The sequence below is a fragment of the Ursus arctos genome, unplaced genomic scaffold, assembly GCF_023065955.2.
Source record: "Ursus arctos isolate Adak ecotype North America unplaced genomic scaffold, UrsArc2.0 scaffold_20, whole genome shotgun sequence".
NCBI lineage: Eukaryota > Metazoa > Chordata > Mammalia > Carnivora > Ursidae > Ursus > Ursus arctos.
This window is the reverse complement of record NW_026622875.1, coordinates 31896301-31916046: the sequence shown is the minus strand read 5'-3', so window position 1 is coordinate 31916046 and position 19746 is coordinate 31896301. Positions and strand designations below refer to the sequence as shown.

Here is a 19746-nt window from a genome sequence, read left to right as displayed (position 1 = left end):
AATAATGTGAAGGCAAGTTTGTTCATTACTTCCTTTATGTTTTCTAAGGTATCTGAGAAGTCAGTTTAAATATGTACTTTTTTAATTTATATTTTTATTTATTCCTAGGCCTATCATGGTCACCATCAAGCACTAGAAGTGTTGGTACAGTCTTTGTTAGATCTTGATGTGAGAAATAGTAGTGGAAGAACACCCTTAGATCTTGCAGCATTTAAGGGCCATGTTGAATGTGTGGATGTACTCATTAATCAGGGAGCCTCAATTTTAGTCAAAGACTACATTTTGAAGAGAACACCTATACATGCAGCAGGTATGTCAAATATTATGCATGATTTTAGTTACCACTTTCCGTCTGATACTCTTCTTTTTCAATTTTTTGTATGTTATACTCCTGGTAATTATTTTAATGTTGACTTTAAACAGTCGAATGAGGGGTGCCTGGATGGCTCAGTCGGTTAAGCGGCTGACTCTTGATTTCAGCTCAGGTCATGATCTCAGGGTCCTAGGATCAAGCCCTATGTCAGCCTCTGTGCTCTGCGTGGTCTGCTTGTCCCTCTCCCTCTTTTCCTCCCTCCTCTCTTGCACGTGTGCGCTCTCTCTCTCTCTCTCTCTCTCAAATAAATAAAATCTGAAAAAAATAAAAGGTTGAATGATTCTTCTTTCAAGGAAAAGCCAACAGCAAGATTATGATTGATTTAAAACATTATCTACCTTGGAAATTGGATGTATGTAGTAGTCTAACTTCTGAAGTACTTCAACAATGCAATATTTTTTACTTCTTTCTAAAGGAAGTTATTTTGGATTGTTGGTGAACATTTTGGCTTATTGTATCAGAATGCTGCATTAAACGTATATTCAGACGGGAGTTATAGAGCACCTCCTTACACAAGATCTACTCCATGGTGTGATTTTGTGATGTTGCAAATATGTAAAACTGCAAAATTATGTAATCATGTCGTTGTATGACTTGGTACTGCTGTGTACTGCTAGCAGATGTAGATTCACAACTCTCTACAGGAATTACTACAAGTCAGTATTTTATTTTATTTTATTTTATTTTATTTTATTTTATTTTATTTAAGATTTTATTTATTTATTTGACAGAGACAGTGAGAGAGGGAACACAAGCAGGGGAAGCTGGAGAGGGAAAAGCAGGCTCCCCACTGAGCAGGGAGCCTGACACAGGGCTCCATCCCAGGACACTGGGATCATGACCTGAGCTGAAGGCAGACACTTAACGACTAAGCGACCCAGGTGCCCTTGTATTCATTTTAAATAGCTAAGACTGGTATACTGGAAGAAGTCCTCCCCAAGTATTTTTTTCCCCCCCCAGTATTTTTTTTCACCCCCCAGTAGACTTCCTTTATATGAGTAGATTCATTTCAGTTAGTCTGGTTTTATAGATTGATTTTTAAAGGCACATTTTAACATGGGTCTTGGACTTTACTTCCAGTCCTTTAGGAAACTTGCTTTTTTGAAGACTCTAGGTAACACCCACTGTTGCTCCTAAGCATCCTTTCAGAAACTATCAGATATTCAAGCATGGCTCAAAAACAGAAAAATTTTTAAATGGATTAAAATTCCTAATTATGTATATATAAACTGCTATATCGTAAGAATTAAGGAGTCAAAATGCCATCCTTTTCTATTACTCTGAAAAAAATGAAGTTTATATGCCATTCTGCATCTTGAAACATTGTGTTGTAAGCACAGATCATTTGCAGAGCTGATTTAAAGCTTTCATGGAGTGGTTTGCACTCTGAATTGATAAATATTGAACCAAGACACTAGCAAGTCCCTCAGAAGTGGCTAGCCAATGTCAGATAGTCTATACATCCTCTCCACTGAAAAAGCTACGGGTCATTAATTGGTGCCTACCTATTTAATAAGTGCAAACCTGGTTCTGAAGATGGCTTTCAAATTGAAGTTGTTAGGGAGCACCTTATTCATAAGTCATGAAGAGGACATTGCAATTTTTTTTCCAAAGGGAAGCCAGTTTTCTCCTACAGTGATGTTATGCTTGATGTTTTAGGTATTGAACTTACAAAACACAAAAACTCCTCAGGAGCTACTGTGTACTGAGTGCAAGTGAGTCCATTAAAGAAGAGGCGGGCCAAACAATTTCCTTGATGCGTCCCCAAGTGAGATGCTTCAGTGACAGCTGTTACTGATTATGATGAGAGCTGCTGGCAGAGTATAGCATGTAGATGCGGAATGATTTTATACCATCTTAATAACTTAGAATTTAATATAGTTGTTAGAAGGTACTGTAGAATATTAGGACACCTAGCTTGCTTTCATTCATTTGTCTTCTTTTAATTAGGAAGAACAGTGATACTCCTTTTTGCATTATTATGTGACTTACATATTACTTTAAACTTCAGGTTTTATCGTAGTATGGGAAGGACCTGAATTTTGCAGAGCATTTAACTTACCTTAAAAGCTTACTGTTTTCGGGTGCCTGGGTGACTCAGTTGGTTAAGCATCTGCCTTCGTCTCAGGTCATGATCCCAGGGTCTGCGGGGCTCCCTGCTCATCAGGGAGCCTGCTTCTCCCTCTCCTCCTCACTCATGCTCTCTCACCATCTCTGTCTCTCTCTCTTCTCTCAAATAAATAAATAAAACCTTAATTAAAAAAAGAGTTTACTGTTCAGGCTACTTCTGTTTTATACCATTGCCCATTTTATGTGTTTGGACATATAAATACAGTCTTTAGATTGTTTCTTCTTTTATTTTATATGTATCAGTTGGAATTCTTTCATAATACCCAACCAAAAGGTGGCTTAAGTGACAAGTGTTTACCCTCTCACATAAAATGTTCAGAGGTAGAGTCAGAGTCAGCTCTGGGATCGATTGATTCAGCCATGGTGTCAGAGTTCTCTATTCTCTTGCCTTTACAGTCATGGCACAGAATGGCTACTGCTTCTTTACAGAATTCACATCAAAAATCAGGAAAAGAAGAAGGACTTGTCATTATCAGGGATAAAAATATTTCCCAGAAGCCCTCAGACTTCTTAGCATCTCAGTGGTCAGACTGGACCAGCACTCATCTAGAAACCAGTCACTGGCAAAGAACGGAGTTGTGATGGACTTGATCTATTCACGATTTCATCCCTTGGCTGAAGGCAGGGTGCCTTCCCTTGATCACACTGCCACCACTAGAGCGCCAAATAAAATGAGCATTCTGTTAGCAGGGCAGATGGTGAAGGATGGCTGTGGCCGTAATTTACCATGACGGATTTGTATCTTGTTTCACCAATAAAGGCAATAGAAACCTTTTGCTTATATCTATATCTTTTCTTTGACTATTAAATTCAGTGACACTATCTCACAGTTAAATATCTAGAAAAATGTTCCCTAAGATGGAAATTTTCTATTTTACCATTGTAATTACTAAAATTTTAAAATATCACTTGACAGCAACAAATGGTCATTCAGAGTGCTTGCGGCTACTAATAGGAAATGCAGAACCGCAGAATGCAGTAGACATTCAAGATGGAAATGGACAGTAAGTTTTAATAATTTTTAAATTATTTCTAAGATATGTGTTAATCTTCATACTTTTGCCCCTATTTTAGTAACTCTGTCATAGTATGTTAACTGAGTAACATCAAGTATAGTTTTCTCATTTAAGTATAAAGTTGCATCACAAAAAGGCATGTTTAGAAAACCACGCCATCACACTGTTTAATTGTTTTTCGTGGAGTGGAGTCTTAGGTGATAACACTGAACCTATCCCTTTTGTTGCTCAGGACTCCTCTGATGCTGTCTGTTCTCAACGGGCACACAGACTGTGTTTACTCACTGCTGAACAAAGGAGCAAATGTAGATGCCAAAGATAAATGGGGAAGGACAGCATTGCATAGAGGGGTAAGCAAAAATATTCCCATTGCTTTTAATCAAAAATTTCTTCAGATCTCATTTTGCCTAAAACTGAACTAGGCTATGTTTATTTTTCTTCATCAAATTTTTACCAAATAATTTTTGAACGCTCATTTTTAAACAGCTTCAAAACACAACTTAATCTAGGAAGCAACGTTGGAACAAAATTTGAAAACTCTTAAGACCTTGAGTAGAATTAATGTCAGTTTTACTTTTTCTCATTATTACAACTATTTTCTTACACATTTTTGTCTTTTTCACCTTTGAAACCTTTCACCTTTTTTGCCTTCATTGTTTTCAGTGATTTGTAAGTTCCTTAATTCTGGTTTTTCTTAATACTTGTATTTTGACAAAGTTACTGCTTTACATGAATTTTTAAGCCAATTCCAACAAAAGCACTGAATTACTCAAAAAATGATAAGTGCTTGATGGACATTTAATGGACAAATATGGGGGCTACAGACTTTAAAATTTTTTTTCATTGGCATGTAGTACCCAAGATAATATATTCAACTACCTTCAAATACTTTTTCTTCCAGGCAGTTACAGGCCATGAAGAATGTGTAGATGCATTACTTCAACATGGTGCTAAGTGCTTATTTCGAGATAGCAGGGGCCGGACACCTATACACTTGTCAGCTGCCTGTGGACACATTGGTGTTCTTGGAGCCCTTTTGCAGTCAGCAGCATCTGTGGATGCAAACCCAGCCATAGCAGACAATCATGGATATACGGCACTTCACTGGGCCTGCTACAACGGTTGAGTATACAGATACAAATCTACATTAAATGCCTGTTAATGTACCAAGCAGAGACAGCAAACTGTAACACATTCTGATATTCATGAATATTTATTAGGCAACTGTAAGTTCACTAGGAAGCATAAAAGTACTCTACTATTTAGTTGTAAGCTTACTCCTGTCACTTGTCATGGTAAAGCCAAGGCACTAGTTTGTCAAAGATCTTTTGAGATAAGCTATCATTAAGTTTGAAGTTTTTCTTAGATCTTTGTTTCAACAGGTATTTGCATTTTTAACATACTTTTATAATATTTACCGTGTCTTTTATATAGTATGCTTATAGTTTGATGATGTTCTTTTACTTTCTAAGTGTACTTGTGTTAGGGGAAAAAAGGTAGCAAAAAATGAAAATGTATCACATTCTAAACTGAAATCTGTGTATGTTTTCTGAGCACATTACAAGATAGAGCCTTCTATCAACAGTAACAGGTATGCTCAACATTTTAAGCGGATAAAATCTTAGCAGATCACAGAACTAGAAACTTAGAGACTTTTGTGGTTAACTTTCATGCATGATTAGAACATACTGACCTTTGACTTCCTAGAAGCTCACGGCCAGTCTGTCCTTTTATAGGTAGGCTCACTAACAGTCACTCACAGAAGTATAAAGCTCTGTTTAAGGTATAAATGTTCAAAGTGGAGTTTGGTTTCTGAAATGTCACTAATTAAGGTAATTTAAGTGATGAGGCATGTTGAAAGATAATTATTTTTTCCTTGTGTAGAGCCACAGATTTGATCATGTTAGAGAATGCTAGGGTACATTATGTATATTATAAACATCAGCTCTGTCAAAGTTCGGGCTAAGGGCTTTAGCAGGGATATGGGGGGGATTAATTTATTCTGAATTTCATTGTCGCGTTTAGATTACTGTTAGTTACGAGAGCATACCTGAAAAACTAGTTCACAATTCTAATAACTTTCCCTCAAAATACTAAGAAAATATAAATTGCCTCTTGATACAAATATTGACTTGCTTAAAAAAATAAGTATAGTATCTAGTCTAAAATCCAGCTGACTGCCTTACCAGAGAGTTGAGGTTTCTACCTTTTTGTAATGTGCTGCTTCATGGTTCTTTTACTGGAGCCATCTTGACAAATAATGTTGAGTTACGGTGAAAGGGGAGAAACCTGAATCTTGCAAAATTACAGTTTAATTAAATGTTTTCATAAGTATTTTCTAGATGCAGTATTTTGATTTTCATATTAATCCTTGTGCCAGAATTGAGAGTTCTGATCTTTTGCTGTTGAGGAAGTTTTGGTCTCTTCCTGAGGATTGTTCTGTGATTATTTTTGGGCATCCGTCATCTCTGAGTACTGATGGTACCATCAGACTTGAATAGTTGAATGTATTGCTAATTCACAAGCTTAATTTAGTCCGTTTCAATTTTACTACCTCAGATCCTAAGCCAGAACAGTTTTGAAGATTAAAACCTTTGGATTTCAACTTCCTTTTTTTTCTTTTCTACTCAGTAAAATTGGTATTTAATGAATATAGTGAAATGGCCAAAGATTAGTCCTGAATTTAAGAAGATAACTGTATTTTGCTATTGGAATTTGATTTGCTTTTATGATGTAACTTGACATTTTCAAGTACAAGGAAAACCAAAACCATCTAATATTGTAGGAAAACACCTACAGATGTGAGTTTTATTTAAGAAATGAAACTGGGTTTTTTTGTTCCTTTTTTGTTTTTGTTTTTAGTGAGGGGTAGGGAGGAGCAGAGGGAGAGAGAGAATCTTAAGCAGGCTCCACGCCCATCACAGAGCCATTGATCTCACAACCCTGATATTATGACCTGAGCCAAAATCAAGAGTCGGATGCTTAGCTGACTGAGCCACCCAGGCACCCCAAGAAATGAAACTGTTCTGAAGCAGACTTTCATTACTTAATTCTGTTTTAATATATCAGTGAAAATTAACCGTTGGAAAAATCACACAATAAGCTAGCTTTCCTCAGGCAGATCATTTAGTTGTAAATAAACTGCTGTTTTAACTACCCTTTGGAGAGTTGCTATCTATTATAACGTTTCTTATCAGGTCTTTATGAAGAACACTGTTTCCCTAAAGTGAGTTCTACTCTGTTACTGCTAAATTTAGATTCTCTAAGCATGTTGTGTACAAGAGACAAAACAGACAAAATTGTGCATGAACTACATGCCTGGTTGCCATTTAAAGATCATAACAGATGTGTCTAATTTCCAGACTGTAGCAAATTTATGCAGATCCTGAATTGAGCTGAAAGGAATTAGATGTGTGTTGGCTATATGCAATAAGAGACTATACAAGCAGTCTAAAATTAATACCATATTTATAGTCAAAAGTCTATTTTATAATTTGGCATTCTGAGAGTAGAATATGTAAAATGGTTTTACTTCCACTAGTAATGGCTAGAAACAAAATTGGAAGCACTCTAACAAATCAGAAAACAACCTTTCTCTCAAAATTAAAATGAAATGATGACAAAGTTTTAGAAAAGAGTTGGTTATACATACTAAATCTTAAAGTACAGATTTTTAGTTTATGTAGTCATTCAATCACAGAGCTTAAGAGTACTTACATTATCGCTTTGTTTCTTTTAAAAAGTGATAAATTTTTATGAAGCTCTAAGTGTCCTCAGAACATCCCTCTGAAACAAGAAGAGACCAGTTGTATCATCCTTTCATAAAGTAGGACGCTAAGTATAAATTTTCACCTTGAAAACTTGCTGGAGGGAATCCGTAGCCCAGAACTCTCTTTTTGCAGTATGCAGTCTACTCAGTAATTCTCAAATCTTTCAGTGTCAAGATCTGGGAGTTAGAGCTGTCAATATTTGCTGTATTGGAAATGAGAACTGAGAAATTTAAGAATATTAATTTGCTTATGTAATAAATCCATTAAATGTTAATATAGATAACATTTTTATTAAAAATAACTTCTTTTCAAAACAACAACAAAAAAACCAATTTTAGTGAGAAGGGTGGCAAATTTCTTTACTGGCTAGTTTAAGAGAAGACTAGTTTGCAATAGCACGCCAAGGTTCCCCAGATCCACGCCTTAAGAACTGCTCTTCTAGGAAGATAGGAAACAAATCTATACTGGACAACTTTCCATAGCTACTTTTTGGTAATGAGTTGACGTTTGGAGAGAGAGAATTAACTTAAGCCTTCTCAACCTTAGCACTATTGCCATTGTGGCAAACATTCTTTGTTGTGAGGCACTGCTATGTGAATTGAAGGTGTTTAGCAGCTTCCCTAGCTTCTACCTGCTAAATGAGAATAGCACTCTCTTACCCCATGCCCAGTTGTGATGAGCAAAAATGTCTCCAGACATGCTGAATCTCTCCTGAGAGGCAAAATTGCTCCAGTTGGGAACCACTGGATTAGAGAAAATAACTAACATAAGATGGAACAATTACAGGTTTCCTAAAACTTACTTTCTTTTCCTGGTAAAAACAATTATAGGATAAAGATTAAGTTGAGCTATTATTTGAGAATGTTAGAGTAATTTAAAAGAAAATATATCTGGTATCACTTTGTTAGCCAAATATTAAGCCATAGAAGTAAAGAGCCTGTATAAGAATCTAATTTATTTCTAAAGCAGGTTCCAAATGACTAATGAAATAAATGATGCAACATTTCAGTTGGAGCAATTAGTATAGCAGTTGGGGTATTTTAACTAAAATCCTGGCTTTGAAAATTAAGTAAAGAAAATGTGAAGTTTAGGTTTTTCCCTGTCTTCAAAAACTGTGGGCCTGGGAACCTGACTGGCTCAGTTGGTTGAGCGACTCTTGATTTCAGCTCAAGTCATGGTCTCAGGGCTGTGGGATCAGGCCCCATGTCTAGCTCTGCATTCAGTCTGGAGTCTGCTTGAGGTTCTCTCTCCCCCGTCCCTCTGCTCCTCCCCCCACTCACATGCGTGCATGTGCTCTATCTCAAATAAATAAAATCTAAAAATAAATAAATAAATCTAAAAATAAATAAATAAATAACTGTGTGCCTGATGTCTATCAGTAATCTGTACTTGTCCTTCAACCCAGCAATATCATTTCTAGGAATTATCCCACAAAAATACTTGTTTAAAAAAAAAAAAAAAGTACCGGAGGACACTTGAGTGACTCAGTGGGTTAAGTGTCTGCCTTCGGCTGAGGTCCTGATCCCAGCGAGCTCAGAGCGGGGAGTCTGCCTCTCCCTCTTGCTCCACCCCTCCCCAACTCACGCGCACACAAAAATATATAAAATCTAAAAAAATTTTTAAAATAAAGTAGTGGAATATTTTATTACAGCATGTTTGGTAATATAACAGAAGCAAACTAGCAATCACCTCAAAATACATAATTAGAAATTAAATCATTTATGATACACTTTAATGCTGTGAAGTTTTTCCAAAGATTCAAGAACAGGACTTCTATATATGCTATTATGGAAGGATGTATACAATTTATTAAGTGAAAAACAAGCTGCAGAATTAAAAATTTGCATAAAAATTTTAAAAGGAAGTAGTACACATGTTTATGTGTATGCAGTTTTATATGCCTAGAAATTTCCTGGAACTTTTGAGGTAATAGTGGTTACAGTCTACAAAGTGGAACTGGAGATGGTGATGGCAACAGAAACATGGATTTTTTTCCCTCTAGACACTACTGTAGTATTTGAGATTTTATCATTTGCTCATTACTAAAATCAGAAAATATTTACATTTTGAAGTTAATTATGCTATATAAATATAACTTTTTAAAAAATGACTGAATATCTCTTAACTGGTCATCATGAAAAAGAATAATGAGACTTGTTTTTTTCCCCACAAAACAAATATTGTGTCAGTAATAAACTGCTGTAAAATTACAAGAAGCTTCTGAATTTCAGGCCTTGAGGTGAACTCCTAGAAATGTGATATTTAATGCATTCAGTGAACTCAGTTATTTTTAATCCACGTGAAGTTTTTTCTGTGGGTATATTTGGGCACTTCAGTATCTTTTTTGGATTTTAAAATCTGATTCTCATTTACTTATTTAGGTCATGAGACATGTGTAGAACTTCTTTTAGAACAGGAAGTTTTCCAGAAAATGGAAGGAAATGCTTTCAGTCCTTTGCATTGTGCTGTGTAAGTAAAGGCAGATGAATGAGATTTGGTTTGACTATTTAAGAAATACACCATTGCTGTGAGAGTGATCACTTTGTTACCTTACACAGGATAAATGACAACGAAGGTGCTGCTGAAATGTTAATTGATACTTTAGGTGCCAGCATCGTGAACTCCACAGATTCAAAAGGAAGGTAGGAATTCAACTATATAGGAAATAGCTTGACTTGCAACAGGAAAAAAAAAAACTTAATTATTAGACTAATGTGGAAGAATGAACAGAGAACCCATTATTAACTAAAAGTTGATTTTTATATTTGGATGTCTAAGTTGTTATAAAATCTTAATCATGTTCTCATTATAAGAGGCTTTTTTATTATGATTTTTGTCAGTCTTCCTCTTTAAAACCTGTAAGATGGTTTTTTACCCACCCCCTTTTTTAAAGGTATGTTTGTTACCCAAAGATTATTGTTAATAAAGTTAACAGTTTTCTAAATATGAATAAAGGCTGGAGGAGAGTTCACCAGTTGTAATAGGTGGCAATATTGGGTCAGGATTTATTTCTTCTAAAATATCTTTAATGACGTAATTTTCTTAAGCAATTTTATGTTACACTAGTTTAGTTAAGGGCCTTTTATATTATCAGAAATACTGGCAGAAATCAGTAAACTCCATTAAGCCTATTTGTATCCAGGCAATGATTTTATAGCCTAATATGTAGACCCTTGAAAATTGCTTGTCATAAATTCAGGAATAATTTTTTCTAGAATATACGACAAACAGATTTAGTGAAGTCTTCCCATTTCTTTGTATTACAGAACCCCTCTCCATGCGGCCGCCTTCACAGACCACGTAGAGTGTTTACAGCTGCTACTCAGCCATAATGCTCAAGTCAATTCTGTAGACTCTTCTGGGAAGACACCTCTCATGATGGCCGCAGAAAATGGACAGACAAATACAGTTGGTAAAGACACTGGTTAAGGCTTGCGTTATTCTAATTTTGTAATGCTATATTGCTTATGTGTGTTTGACTTAAGGAAAACTTAGATCCCAAGCCTTCTGACTCTGTCACATTTGCCACTATTACCTCCCCACTCCTGAGATTTAAAACCTTTAACCCGCTTTCCACCCACATTTTTATGGAGGGCCACAATGCTTTCATTTGCCCTTGCAGATTGAACAGTCTTACTATAGCAAGGCAGTGTAGGATAGCAGTTAAGACCCTGGCTCTGGAGTTAGATGGACTGCATATGAGTCCTAGATCTACCAATTAAGTGACCTTATACCTCAAATTTTTCATTTTTAAAGTTGAGAAAAGTAACAGTGCCTACTTTGTAGGGTTATTGTGAGAGTATGAATCCAGAGCACTCAACGCAGTATTTGAAATTTAGTAAGCTCTCACAGCATAAATGTTAGTTGCCATTGTGTCTGTGACTTACAGGATAAATGATGATATAGTGTGTACATTTTAGGTTACAGTATTTTTCTTAAGCTTTCACTAGAGGGATATTGTTGCTTTGTATCTTTATTTCTCTACAGTGAGTTTATTAGTAATCTAAGATATGTATTCATAAATATAAGACTTGATGCAATTTTTCCTCCCAGAGATGCTGGTTAGCAGTGCTAGTGCAGATCTGACTTTACAAGATAACAGTAAAAACACCGCCCTCCATTTGGCTTGCAGCAAGGTAGGTACACATTTTAAGGATATGTTTTCATTGTTTATATCAACAGTGGCATTTTCCCCAAATTTAGTTAAGTTTTTCTACTTCACTAAAATGAACAGAGCTAGAGATCGAACCTCTCTACTGATCACTGGCGTTAGATTTCTTGAGGGAAAAAAAAATGCTGATCTATTAGGCACCATGATATATGAAAGTCTCCAGTGGGCCAAGTAAGTTTTGGAGTGTAAGCCTAAATGTAATTATTATCTTTCTTAATCTTTCCAGTCTTAAATATTCCTGTCCTCTCCCCTAACCCTATTCCACCAACACACCTGGACAAATATTCAAGGCTTGATTAGCCAGGAAAATTCATGACATATATGTGGTGATGTACATATTGTATGGACAAGAGTTGAGGTTTATTGAGTTTATATATTTATCTTTAATGATATCTAAGTTTTTAAGAGTTATTTGCTGTAATTTTAGGGTCATGAAACTAGTGCCTTGTTAATACTGGAAAAGATAACAGATAGAAACCTCATCAATGCAACCAATGCAGCCTTGCAAACGTGAGTATTTTCATGTCTGGTGTAAACCTTGTGACCTATAATTATAAAAATGATTAATAGGTTATTTTTCTAACACGGGATCATTGGAATCAGTCTCAGAAGCAGTTAAAAAGTAGAGAACAATTTTTATAATTGACAAAACTCATTTCTAAAGTCATTACAATTAAAAGGCGTATTATTTGAAAAGGTTTTGTACTGAAACTTTATTATTGAAAATACTGTATTTTTTCTTGATCTAATTACCCATAATCTTATGTAGGAAAATAATACTATTCTGTGTGTTTTATGAAAATCAACTGGAATAATGTTATTTGACCCCAGCAATAAATGAGGTAAAAAGCTTGACATGTGTCTGTAGACTAGGGAGATTTCAGAAAGATCAAGCTCTTAATGTGAGCAGCTATCTTTCAAGTGACCGGTTAGATCTTAGATCAAAGTCTCCCATTTTTCTCTCCCAGTTTCCATTTGCTGTTCTACTTTGAGTCTTGGTTAAAAACAAACAAAAAAGCCACAATTTTGTAATACTGGTTCCTATTCAGGTATCAGTCAGATCTGTTCAGGGTCCAAAAACTAGTCACAGAACCTCTAAATTATTTTCAAAGCCTGTTGAAATTTGTGCTATTGCAATTAATGGGTTTTATTGTATATTCTATTATATGTATTTGCCTACCTCATTTCTTAAAACAACTTAAGAATGCAGTCTAGTTAGTAAAATCTTCTTAAACATTGAGTCTTAGAAGGAAACAAACTAACTAAAGGTGGATTGCTGGGGGTGGGGCAATGCTATGCTTATGCACATTGCAGGCTTTGGCAGTACACTCCGCACATTGATTTTGTTGTCCCCCATTCCCATCTATATTGCTATTAGGACTGGGTACCCCAATTTTTATTTCTGGGTCGTCACAACTTAGCAAAAATGCCCCTCAACAACCAGAATTGAGAGAAAGTGTGTGTGTGTGTGTGTGTGTGTGTGTGTGTGTTACACTCAGGGCCATGTACCTATGTGTGTGTACATATATATTTTCCCTCCCAGACCTCTGCATGTTGCTGCCCGAAATGGGCTGACAATGGTGGTTCAGGAACTTTTGGGGAAAGGAGCAAGTGTGCTTGCAGTAGATGAAAATGGTAAGTAGTTCTGTATTTTCTTTCCTTAACCTATATTTTACTAGAAGCTTTTATCTTTCAATCCATATTTGAAGTGAAGTAAATGTGGATATTTTGTATTGGTCGAAGAGGAGAGCTGAAATTAATATTGAATAGTACTTTGTGGCAAAGGGAATAAGGGCAAAAATAAGCAAAGTCTATATAACAGACGAACTTCTGAATTTCACTAACTTTGTTTTAGTGTTACCACCTTCATTCAACTTAGCATTTGAAGAATTTGTTCTGTCAGCAAATACTTAATCAAGGCCCTTAAGAGCCAGCTTCTTATCTAACGTTAATCTTCCCACCACTCACTAGATCCTCTCCTCTTAAGCCTACTTGAGACTGTCACTTTAACAGTTCTTCACTATGTCCTGTAATAAGGACTTTTTCTAGGACTCTTCCTAGATTATTCCCACGTGTATATAAACATTATTTCCCTCATCTTAAAAAATCTTCTGTCAAGGGGCACCTGGATGGCTCAGTCGGTTAAGCATCTGCCGTCGGCTCAGGTCATGATCTCCACGTCCTGGGATGAAGCTCCCTGCTCATTGGGGAGTCTGCTTCTCCCTCTGCCCCTCTCCCTTGTTCGTGCTCTCTCTCTCTCTCTCAAACAAATAAATAAAATCTTTAATAAAAAAAAAATCTTCCACTAATCGAACTATTCCTGCAACTGCCGCCATATTTCTTTCTTCCCCTTTGCAGCACAGTTACTCAAGTGTTGGCTGTCCTGCTGTGCCCAGTGTTTCCCCTCTTTCATTCTCTCCTGAGGCTCCCCGAGTCAGACCTTTTCCCCCGCCACACTGCTACACTGTCCTCAAGATCACCAGTGATCTCCACAATATTGAGTCAGTTCTTAGTTCTTAGTTCTCATTGTACCTGACCTATCAGAATTTGGCACAGTTTTCTTTTCTTTTCTTTTCTTTTCTTTTCTTTTCTTTTCTTTTCTTTCCTTTCCTTTCCTTTCCTTTCCTTTCCTTTCCTTTTCTTTTTTTTTAATAGGTATAAGGGTTTTAATACAGAATTTAAAATATATGGGAATAAGGAAGTAACTGGGGATGTGAAGGTTGCAGTCTGCTGTAGCAAGCGTGCAATATTTCCCCAAATAATCTCCATATTTTCCTTTACGCTGCACACTGTTACGTGGATAAATAGATGCAGATCCCTTTAGGTCGGGGTAAGAGGGAGAGTCATTTGATCTGATTGCAGTATCCTTCCTTCTGTAGATGAACCCAGTCTGCCTTCATTCACAAATACCTGGTTCCTTCCATTGATAACTGGGTGAGGGTTAATAGTACCTTGTAATAGTAACCAAATTCTCTGAAACTGAAGTTTGTTTAATTTTTATTAATTGAGGCATAATTAACATGCAACATTAGATTAGTTTCAGGTATATACTTTTTTCTTTGTTAAACTTTGTTTACTTGGCCTTTAGGACTTAACACTTTTTTGGTTTTCACCCTATGTTACTAGTTATTCCTTCTCAGTTTCTTTTGTGAAGTTTCTCCCTAACTTCTCAATATTGGAAGGCTCTAGGACTCAGTCCTTTTGTTCTTTTTGCTTCCCCTATCTATATCCTGTCCTTTGGTTCTTTGATTACCAGGTACATCAGGATAGTGGTTACCTTTGTGGAAGAGGAAAGGGGTAGTGATTAGTAAGGGACACGTGGGGCTCCTGGTATGCTGGTAACATTCTTTCTTTTTTTTTTTTTTTCTAAGATTTTATTTATTTATTTGACAGAGAGAGAGAGACAGCGAGAGAGGGAACACAAGCAGGAGGAGTGGGAGAGGGAGAAGCAGGCTTCCTGCTGAGCAGGGAGCCTGATGTGGGGCTCGATCCCAGCACCCTGGGATCATGACCTGAGCCAAAGGCAGCCGTTTAATGACTGAGCCACCCAGACACCCCTCTCTTTCTTAATCTGGATAGTGGTTACATAAATGTTTATTTTTTGATAAATCATTTAACTATTTAAAAAATTATAAAATATATAAATAAATATATAGATAAAATATATAAATTAATATATAAATAATAATAAAATATATAAATTTAAATATATATATACAATTAACCCTTGAACAACACAGGTTTGAACTACGCAGGTCATTTAATGCATAGATTTTTTACAGTACCATAAATGTATTTTCTCTTTCTTATTACTTTCTTTTCTCTAGCTTACTTTATTGTAAGAAAACAGTGTATAATACATATAACATACAAAATGTATGTTAATCAACTGTTTTATGTTATTGGTAAGGCTTCCAGTTGACAGTAGGCTTATATTAATAGTTAAGTTTCAGGGAGTCAAAAGTTGTACACAGATTTTTTACTATGCAGGGGTTTGTGCCCCTAGCCTTCCCCCACCCCCCACATTGTTCAAGGGTCAACTGTACGTATATAAGTGTGAAAATTAAAGCATTTGTATGTATAGTAATAGGGAAAACTGTCCACATGTGCAGCAGAAAATGAAGCTGTAAATTAAAACATTTGCTGCTAGAGGTCCGTATGGGATAATCTAAACTTGGCATTATATGGTGTGCTCTCACCGTCTTCTCTCTCACTTCATCCTCAAGACAGGGTCTTGTACCAGCCAGGGTACCAAATGTTTCCTTACTCAGTTTGCTGGTACTTTGTGGTACCTTAAGGGTAAAGTCAGTCTTCTAAAGAAAGGAAGAGTTGAAAAGGAAACATTGGTTTTGGCTTAGCCTGTTTTTAAAGTTTACTTCTTTATCCCTGTTTTTCTTCAGTGTTCTGTGTCCCTAGGAGAAAAGTTGATCAACAGCCAAATGTCATTCCATTCATTCAACACACATCTTTGAGCACCTGCTCAGTGCCTCATTTGTGAATCTGTACACATTTAGATTTCACAGCATGTAAGCACTAAATATAACTACAAATTAATGCATAAGATTCTTCCACCACTCTGAAGGAAGCTTGATCAATCTGAGGGTTTTTGTTTGTTTTAATTCTAGCTCAATATCTTTTGTGAATTTAGGTGGTTATGGATAAGTTTTGAGATCTTGGAGAAATCATCCATCTCTGGGCTTCAGTTTACTCTTCTATAACATAGCATATATATATGGCCTCCTCCCACCCTAAATTTCTAGGACTTTACTCTTTTCTACTGATTGGAAATTTATGAATCATTCTATTAAACCAATTTATTATAAGCCAAGTAATTTAAATTGTCTAAAACTAAGGGCCATTAGGCTTATTTCCTTATCTCAGGATGTTTAATTATTTAAATTTTATCTTTAATTCTAGGCTATACCCCAGCTTTGGCCTGTGCTCCCAATAAGGATGTGGCTGATTGCCTAGCTCTCATTTTGGCCACCATGATGCCTGTCTCATCAAGTAGCCCTTTATCAGCCCTGACTTTCAATGCCATTAACCGTTATACCAACACCTCAAAAACAGTCAGCTTTGAAGCCTTGCCCATCATGAGGAATGAACCTAGCTCCTATTGCAGTTTCAACAACATTGGCGGGGAACAGGAGTACTTATACACTGACGTGGACGAGCTCAATGACTCTGATTCTGAGACCTACTAAGAGGCTGAGCCCAGAGGTCTGAGAGAGGAGTTCTGACACTAACGCTTCAGATTGTGCTTTTTCAGGAAAAAGGCACTTTCTTATTCACGTACAGATTCAACCTAAGAGGAAAGATCGAAGAATGATATGAGAAATATGACATTAGGAAGAAGAGTTGATTTCAAAGGCAAGTTTTGCAAAAGGAACTTCTAGAATCTTGAAATAGACTTGACCAGAGGAAAACACTTTGATGTCAAATTACTTTGTGGAATTGTTTAATTTGGTTTTGCAGTGCCAGGAATAATTTGGGACACTGTGCTCCCTAATCTGCTTACACAAGCAACACTATTGTAAAAGAAGAGATAAGGACACTAGATTTAAATTTCACCAATAAACTACAACTAAATTTAAGGGCAATAAAAGTTTGGTACAGTAGGCATTATGTGCACAGCAAATTGCCAAAGGACCAAGTAACTTAAAAGTTTTTTAATAGAATGCCATTTTGTGGAAACCAGAATAGGTGAAATGAGACATTATCTAAACCAAACTTTAATATTTCTGAAAATGAAGCTGAGATTTGATTTTAAATGTTGATTTTTTTTTAAAGAAAACATCTGAAAGCCTTCAAATACTGTATTAAACCATGAGAGAAAGCAGATGTATTTTTACATTTTTTCTTTTACATTTAAAAATTCCAACTTTTATAATATTAGAATTAAAAACCAGCTGGCTGAGTGCAGTCAGGGTGAAAATACTTGTGATGTAGACAGAGATAGATTGGGGTCGGGCCGTCGTTGCCCAGGTCTGAATAGTTTAGGTTTAAAATTGAACTATTTTTGTTTGAAAATGTAAAGATTTCCTAGAAGAAGAAAATTTCATGAAATCAAAAAGTAGATTATTTTCACCCTATTGCAGTTAAGTGGTCCTGGGGAATGAAGTTTTCGACCTCGCTACTTTGGATGGTACACCTTCATCACTTATGTTACTTTTGTGCCTCCACAATGGATTGGGGGATTTTTGTTTTCACTGTTTAGTGAATAATCAAAAAGAAAAAAAAGTCCCTTGTAATTGATAAGTAAACATCATTGGGTCTCTTGGAAGGCATTTCTGTATTGGGTCCTATTCAGATTCAAACATGCTACTACTTGGGGAAAGAAGCAATTGTCTGCCAAATTGGAAGACTGCCTTTCAAATAACAGAGAAAGGCTGTTGTTTAGGCTTTTAAATAACAATTTATATGGTTCTGCTTTTACTGTAACTGTCACTTTCCCAGTAAGAATGATTTCACATATGTAGGGGGTCTTACAGATCTGGGTGAAGTTCCATAAATTTTCACAAAATGATACCCAATTTCATTTTACCTTTTTGTATTGTGAAACTGGAAACTTTATGACATTGTAAATTTCAGCTGGTTTTTCTGAATATAAAGTGTGAAAACACAGAACAGTATTTTGATCTATTTGATAATTTTGTGGGGTTTTTGAAGAATTAATGAGCATGTACATAGAAATAGTGACTGCTTGAATACTGTATTTACTTGCACTCTTTCAGTACATCAAGATTCCTGTATATTTTAGAGTATAATAAAACACAGATGTGAGTTGTATTTAATGAATAATGTATTTGTATCTGTGCATATTACCTAAAAATCTATAAAGTTTCTAGGGCATTGACTACTAGATTTTAAGCATTTTTTTCTAAAATATTTACAGAAATTATAAATGTAATCCTCCATCTTTTCTTTATAATATAAAGAAGTCATAATGGACCCTTCCTAATTATTAGTGGTAGGAAGGTGAATTTGCATTTTAAAGACAGTGGACTACATTTTCTATTGTACCTTTTGGAAAAAAAAAAAAAAAACGCAAGAGGATTCTAAAAGTATACGTATGTGTGCTTTCTCTTTCCTTTTAGGAATTCTCTTCTGAATTCCCTGAGGGAATTTTCTAGAATCTCAGAATTGAAAGAGACCTGAGGTTCACCCAGTCTAACCTCTTAACAAATGCAGGAGTCCCTTCTACAAGGGTGATCTTTCCACCTTGAACACTTCCAGTGACTCTACCTCACCAAGCAGTCCATTCAGTTGTTGAGCAGCTCTAACTGTTAGAAAGGTCTTCCTTAGATGGAGTTGAAGCCTCCCTCCCGGTAACTTCTGTCCTTGGGCCCGGGTCTGTCCTCCGAGAGAACGCGAGAACGTTGGAAGGATGAATCTCACGCCCTCTGCCATGTCTTCTCTTTTACAGGCTGTTTGACTTATCTGCTGAAGTGATTTCCAGAAGGACTCATTAAACACAGTTAGATTTACCCATCTAATGAAATCCAAGGTGTAGCTATAAAGTAACAAGCTGTTTTTAACTTATCCTCACACATGCCAGAACTTAGATCCTGCATCACTTTATGTAAATGATGCTCTTACTGAAAATATTTGTGAGGTGGTTCTTTCAATCGCTTGCCCATTAGGAAATCTGTTTCATTGCTTTGTGATCGCATTTTGTGATAGTCTGTCCCCAGCTTGATCAGCCACTTCCTTTGGTCTGCACCCAATGAGGGGAAATCCCAAACTACTGGTCCAAATAGTATCTGAGCAGCCCTAGTATTGTTGGAGTACACACATGGACAACTTCAGTGAATGAACACAGCAGCACAGTAAGTTCCTTTATAGTTACACCTTGTATGTCAAAAGCATTCAGGCCCTGCTCTGTAGTGGTTTTTATACTCAAACACAACAGAAAAGCCTGTTTGCTTTTTTAACTTCTGCATGAAAGATGACGTCTGAAATATCTGATGTGTATTATAGTAATACCAGCTTCTGCTCTAGAACTACTTTGGAGGAAATGGTGGTAATAGCAAATGACTTCCTTTAACAAGACACTCAACTCAGTGCCATTTAGTTCAGGAGCTCTAGGTGTAGCTGTCAATTTGGGGTTTAATTTGGCTTATATTGGACCTTTTAAATGAAATAAAGTTTTTTAATGCAATAAATCAAGTGTCTTTCTTTTTTACATGCAAAACTTATCTTTTAATGTCTAATTAGTATTCCAACTAGTTTTTACTTCTTTAAAAACTTGATGAATTCTCAGTTAGCTGTTTTAATTAGAGTTTA

The 19746-nt window shown here is 36.0% G+C and overlaps 1 protein-coding gene across 11 annotated transcripts in view; it reads left to right on the top strand.

The window, feature by feature from the left end:
• The window catches only part of ANKRD28 (ankyrin repeat domain 28), a 192383-nt gene extending 174129 nt beyond the window's left edge, over positions 1 to 18254 (top strand). For all 11 annotated transcript variants that reach the window (XM_026496966.4, XM_026496963.4, XM_026496968.4 and 8 more), the window contains 11 exons: positions 109 to 310; positions 3420 to 3507; positions 3752 to 3869; positions 4421 to 4640; positions 9671 to 9758; positions 9848 to 9931; positions 10556 to 10701; positions 11343 to 11425; positions 11888 to 11970; positions 13004 to 13095; positions 16378 to 18254. In XM_026496966.4, coding sequence (XP_026352751.1) covers positions 109 to 310; positions 3420 to 3507; positions 3752 to 3869; positions 4421 to 4640; positions 9671 to 9758; positions 9848 to 9931; positions 10556 to 10701; positions 11343 to 11425; positions 11888 to 11970; positions 13004 to 13095; positions 16378 to 16664 — 1491 coding nt within the window. In that variant the 3' untranslated portion in view covers positions 16665 to 18254. The remainder of the gene's footprint in view (positions 1 to 108; positions 311 to 3419; positions 3508 to 3751; positions 3870 to 4420; positions 4641 to 9670; positions 9759 to 9847; positions 9932 to 10555; positions 10702 to 11342; positions 11426 to 11887; positions 11971 to 13003; positions 13096 to 16377) is intronic.
• The last annotated feature ends 1492 nt before the right edge of the window (positions 18255 to 19746 follow it).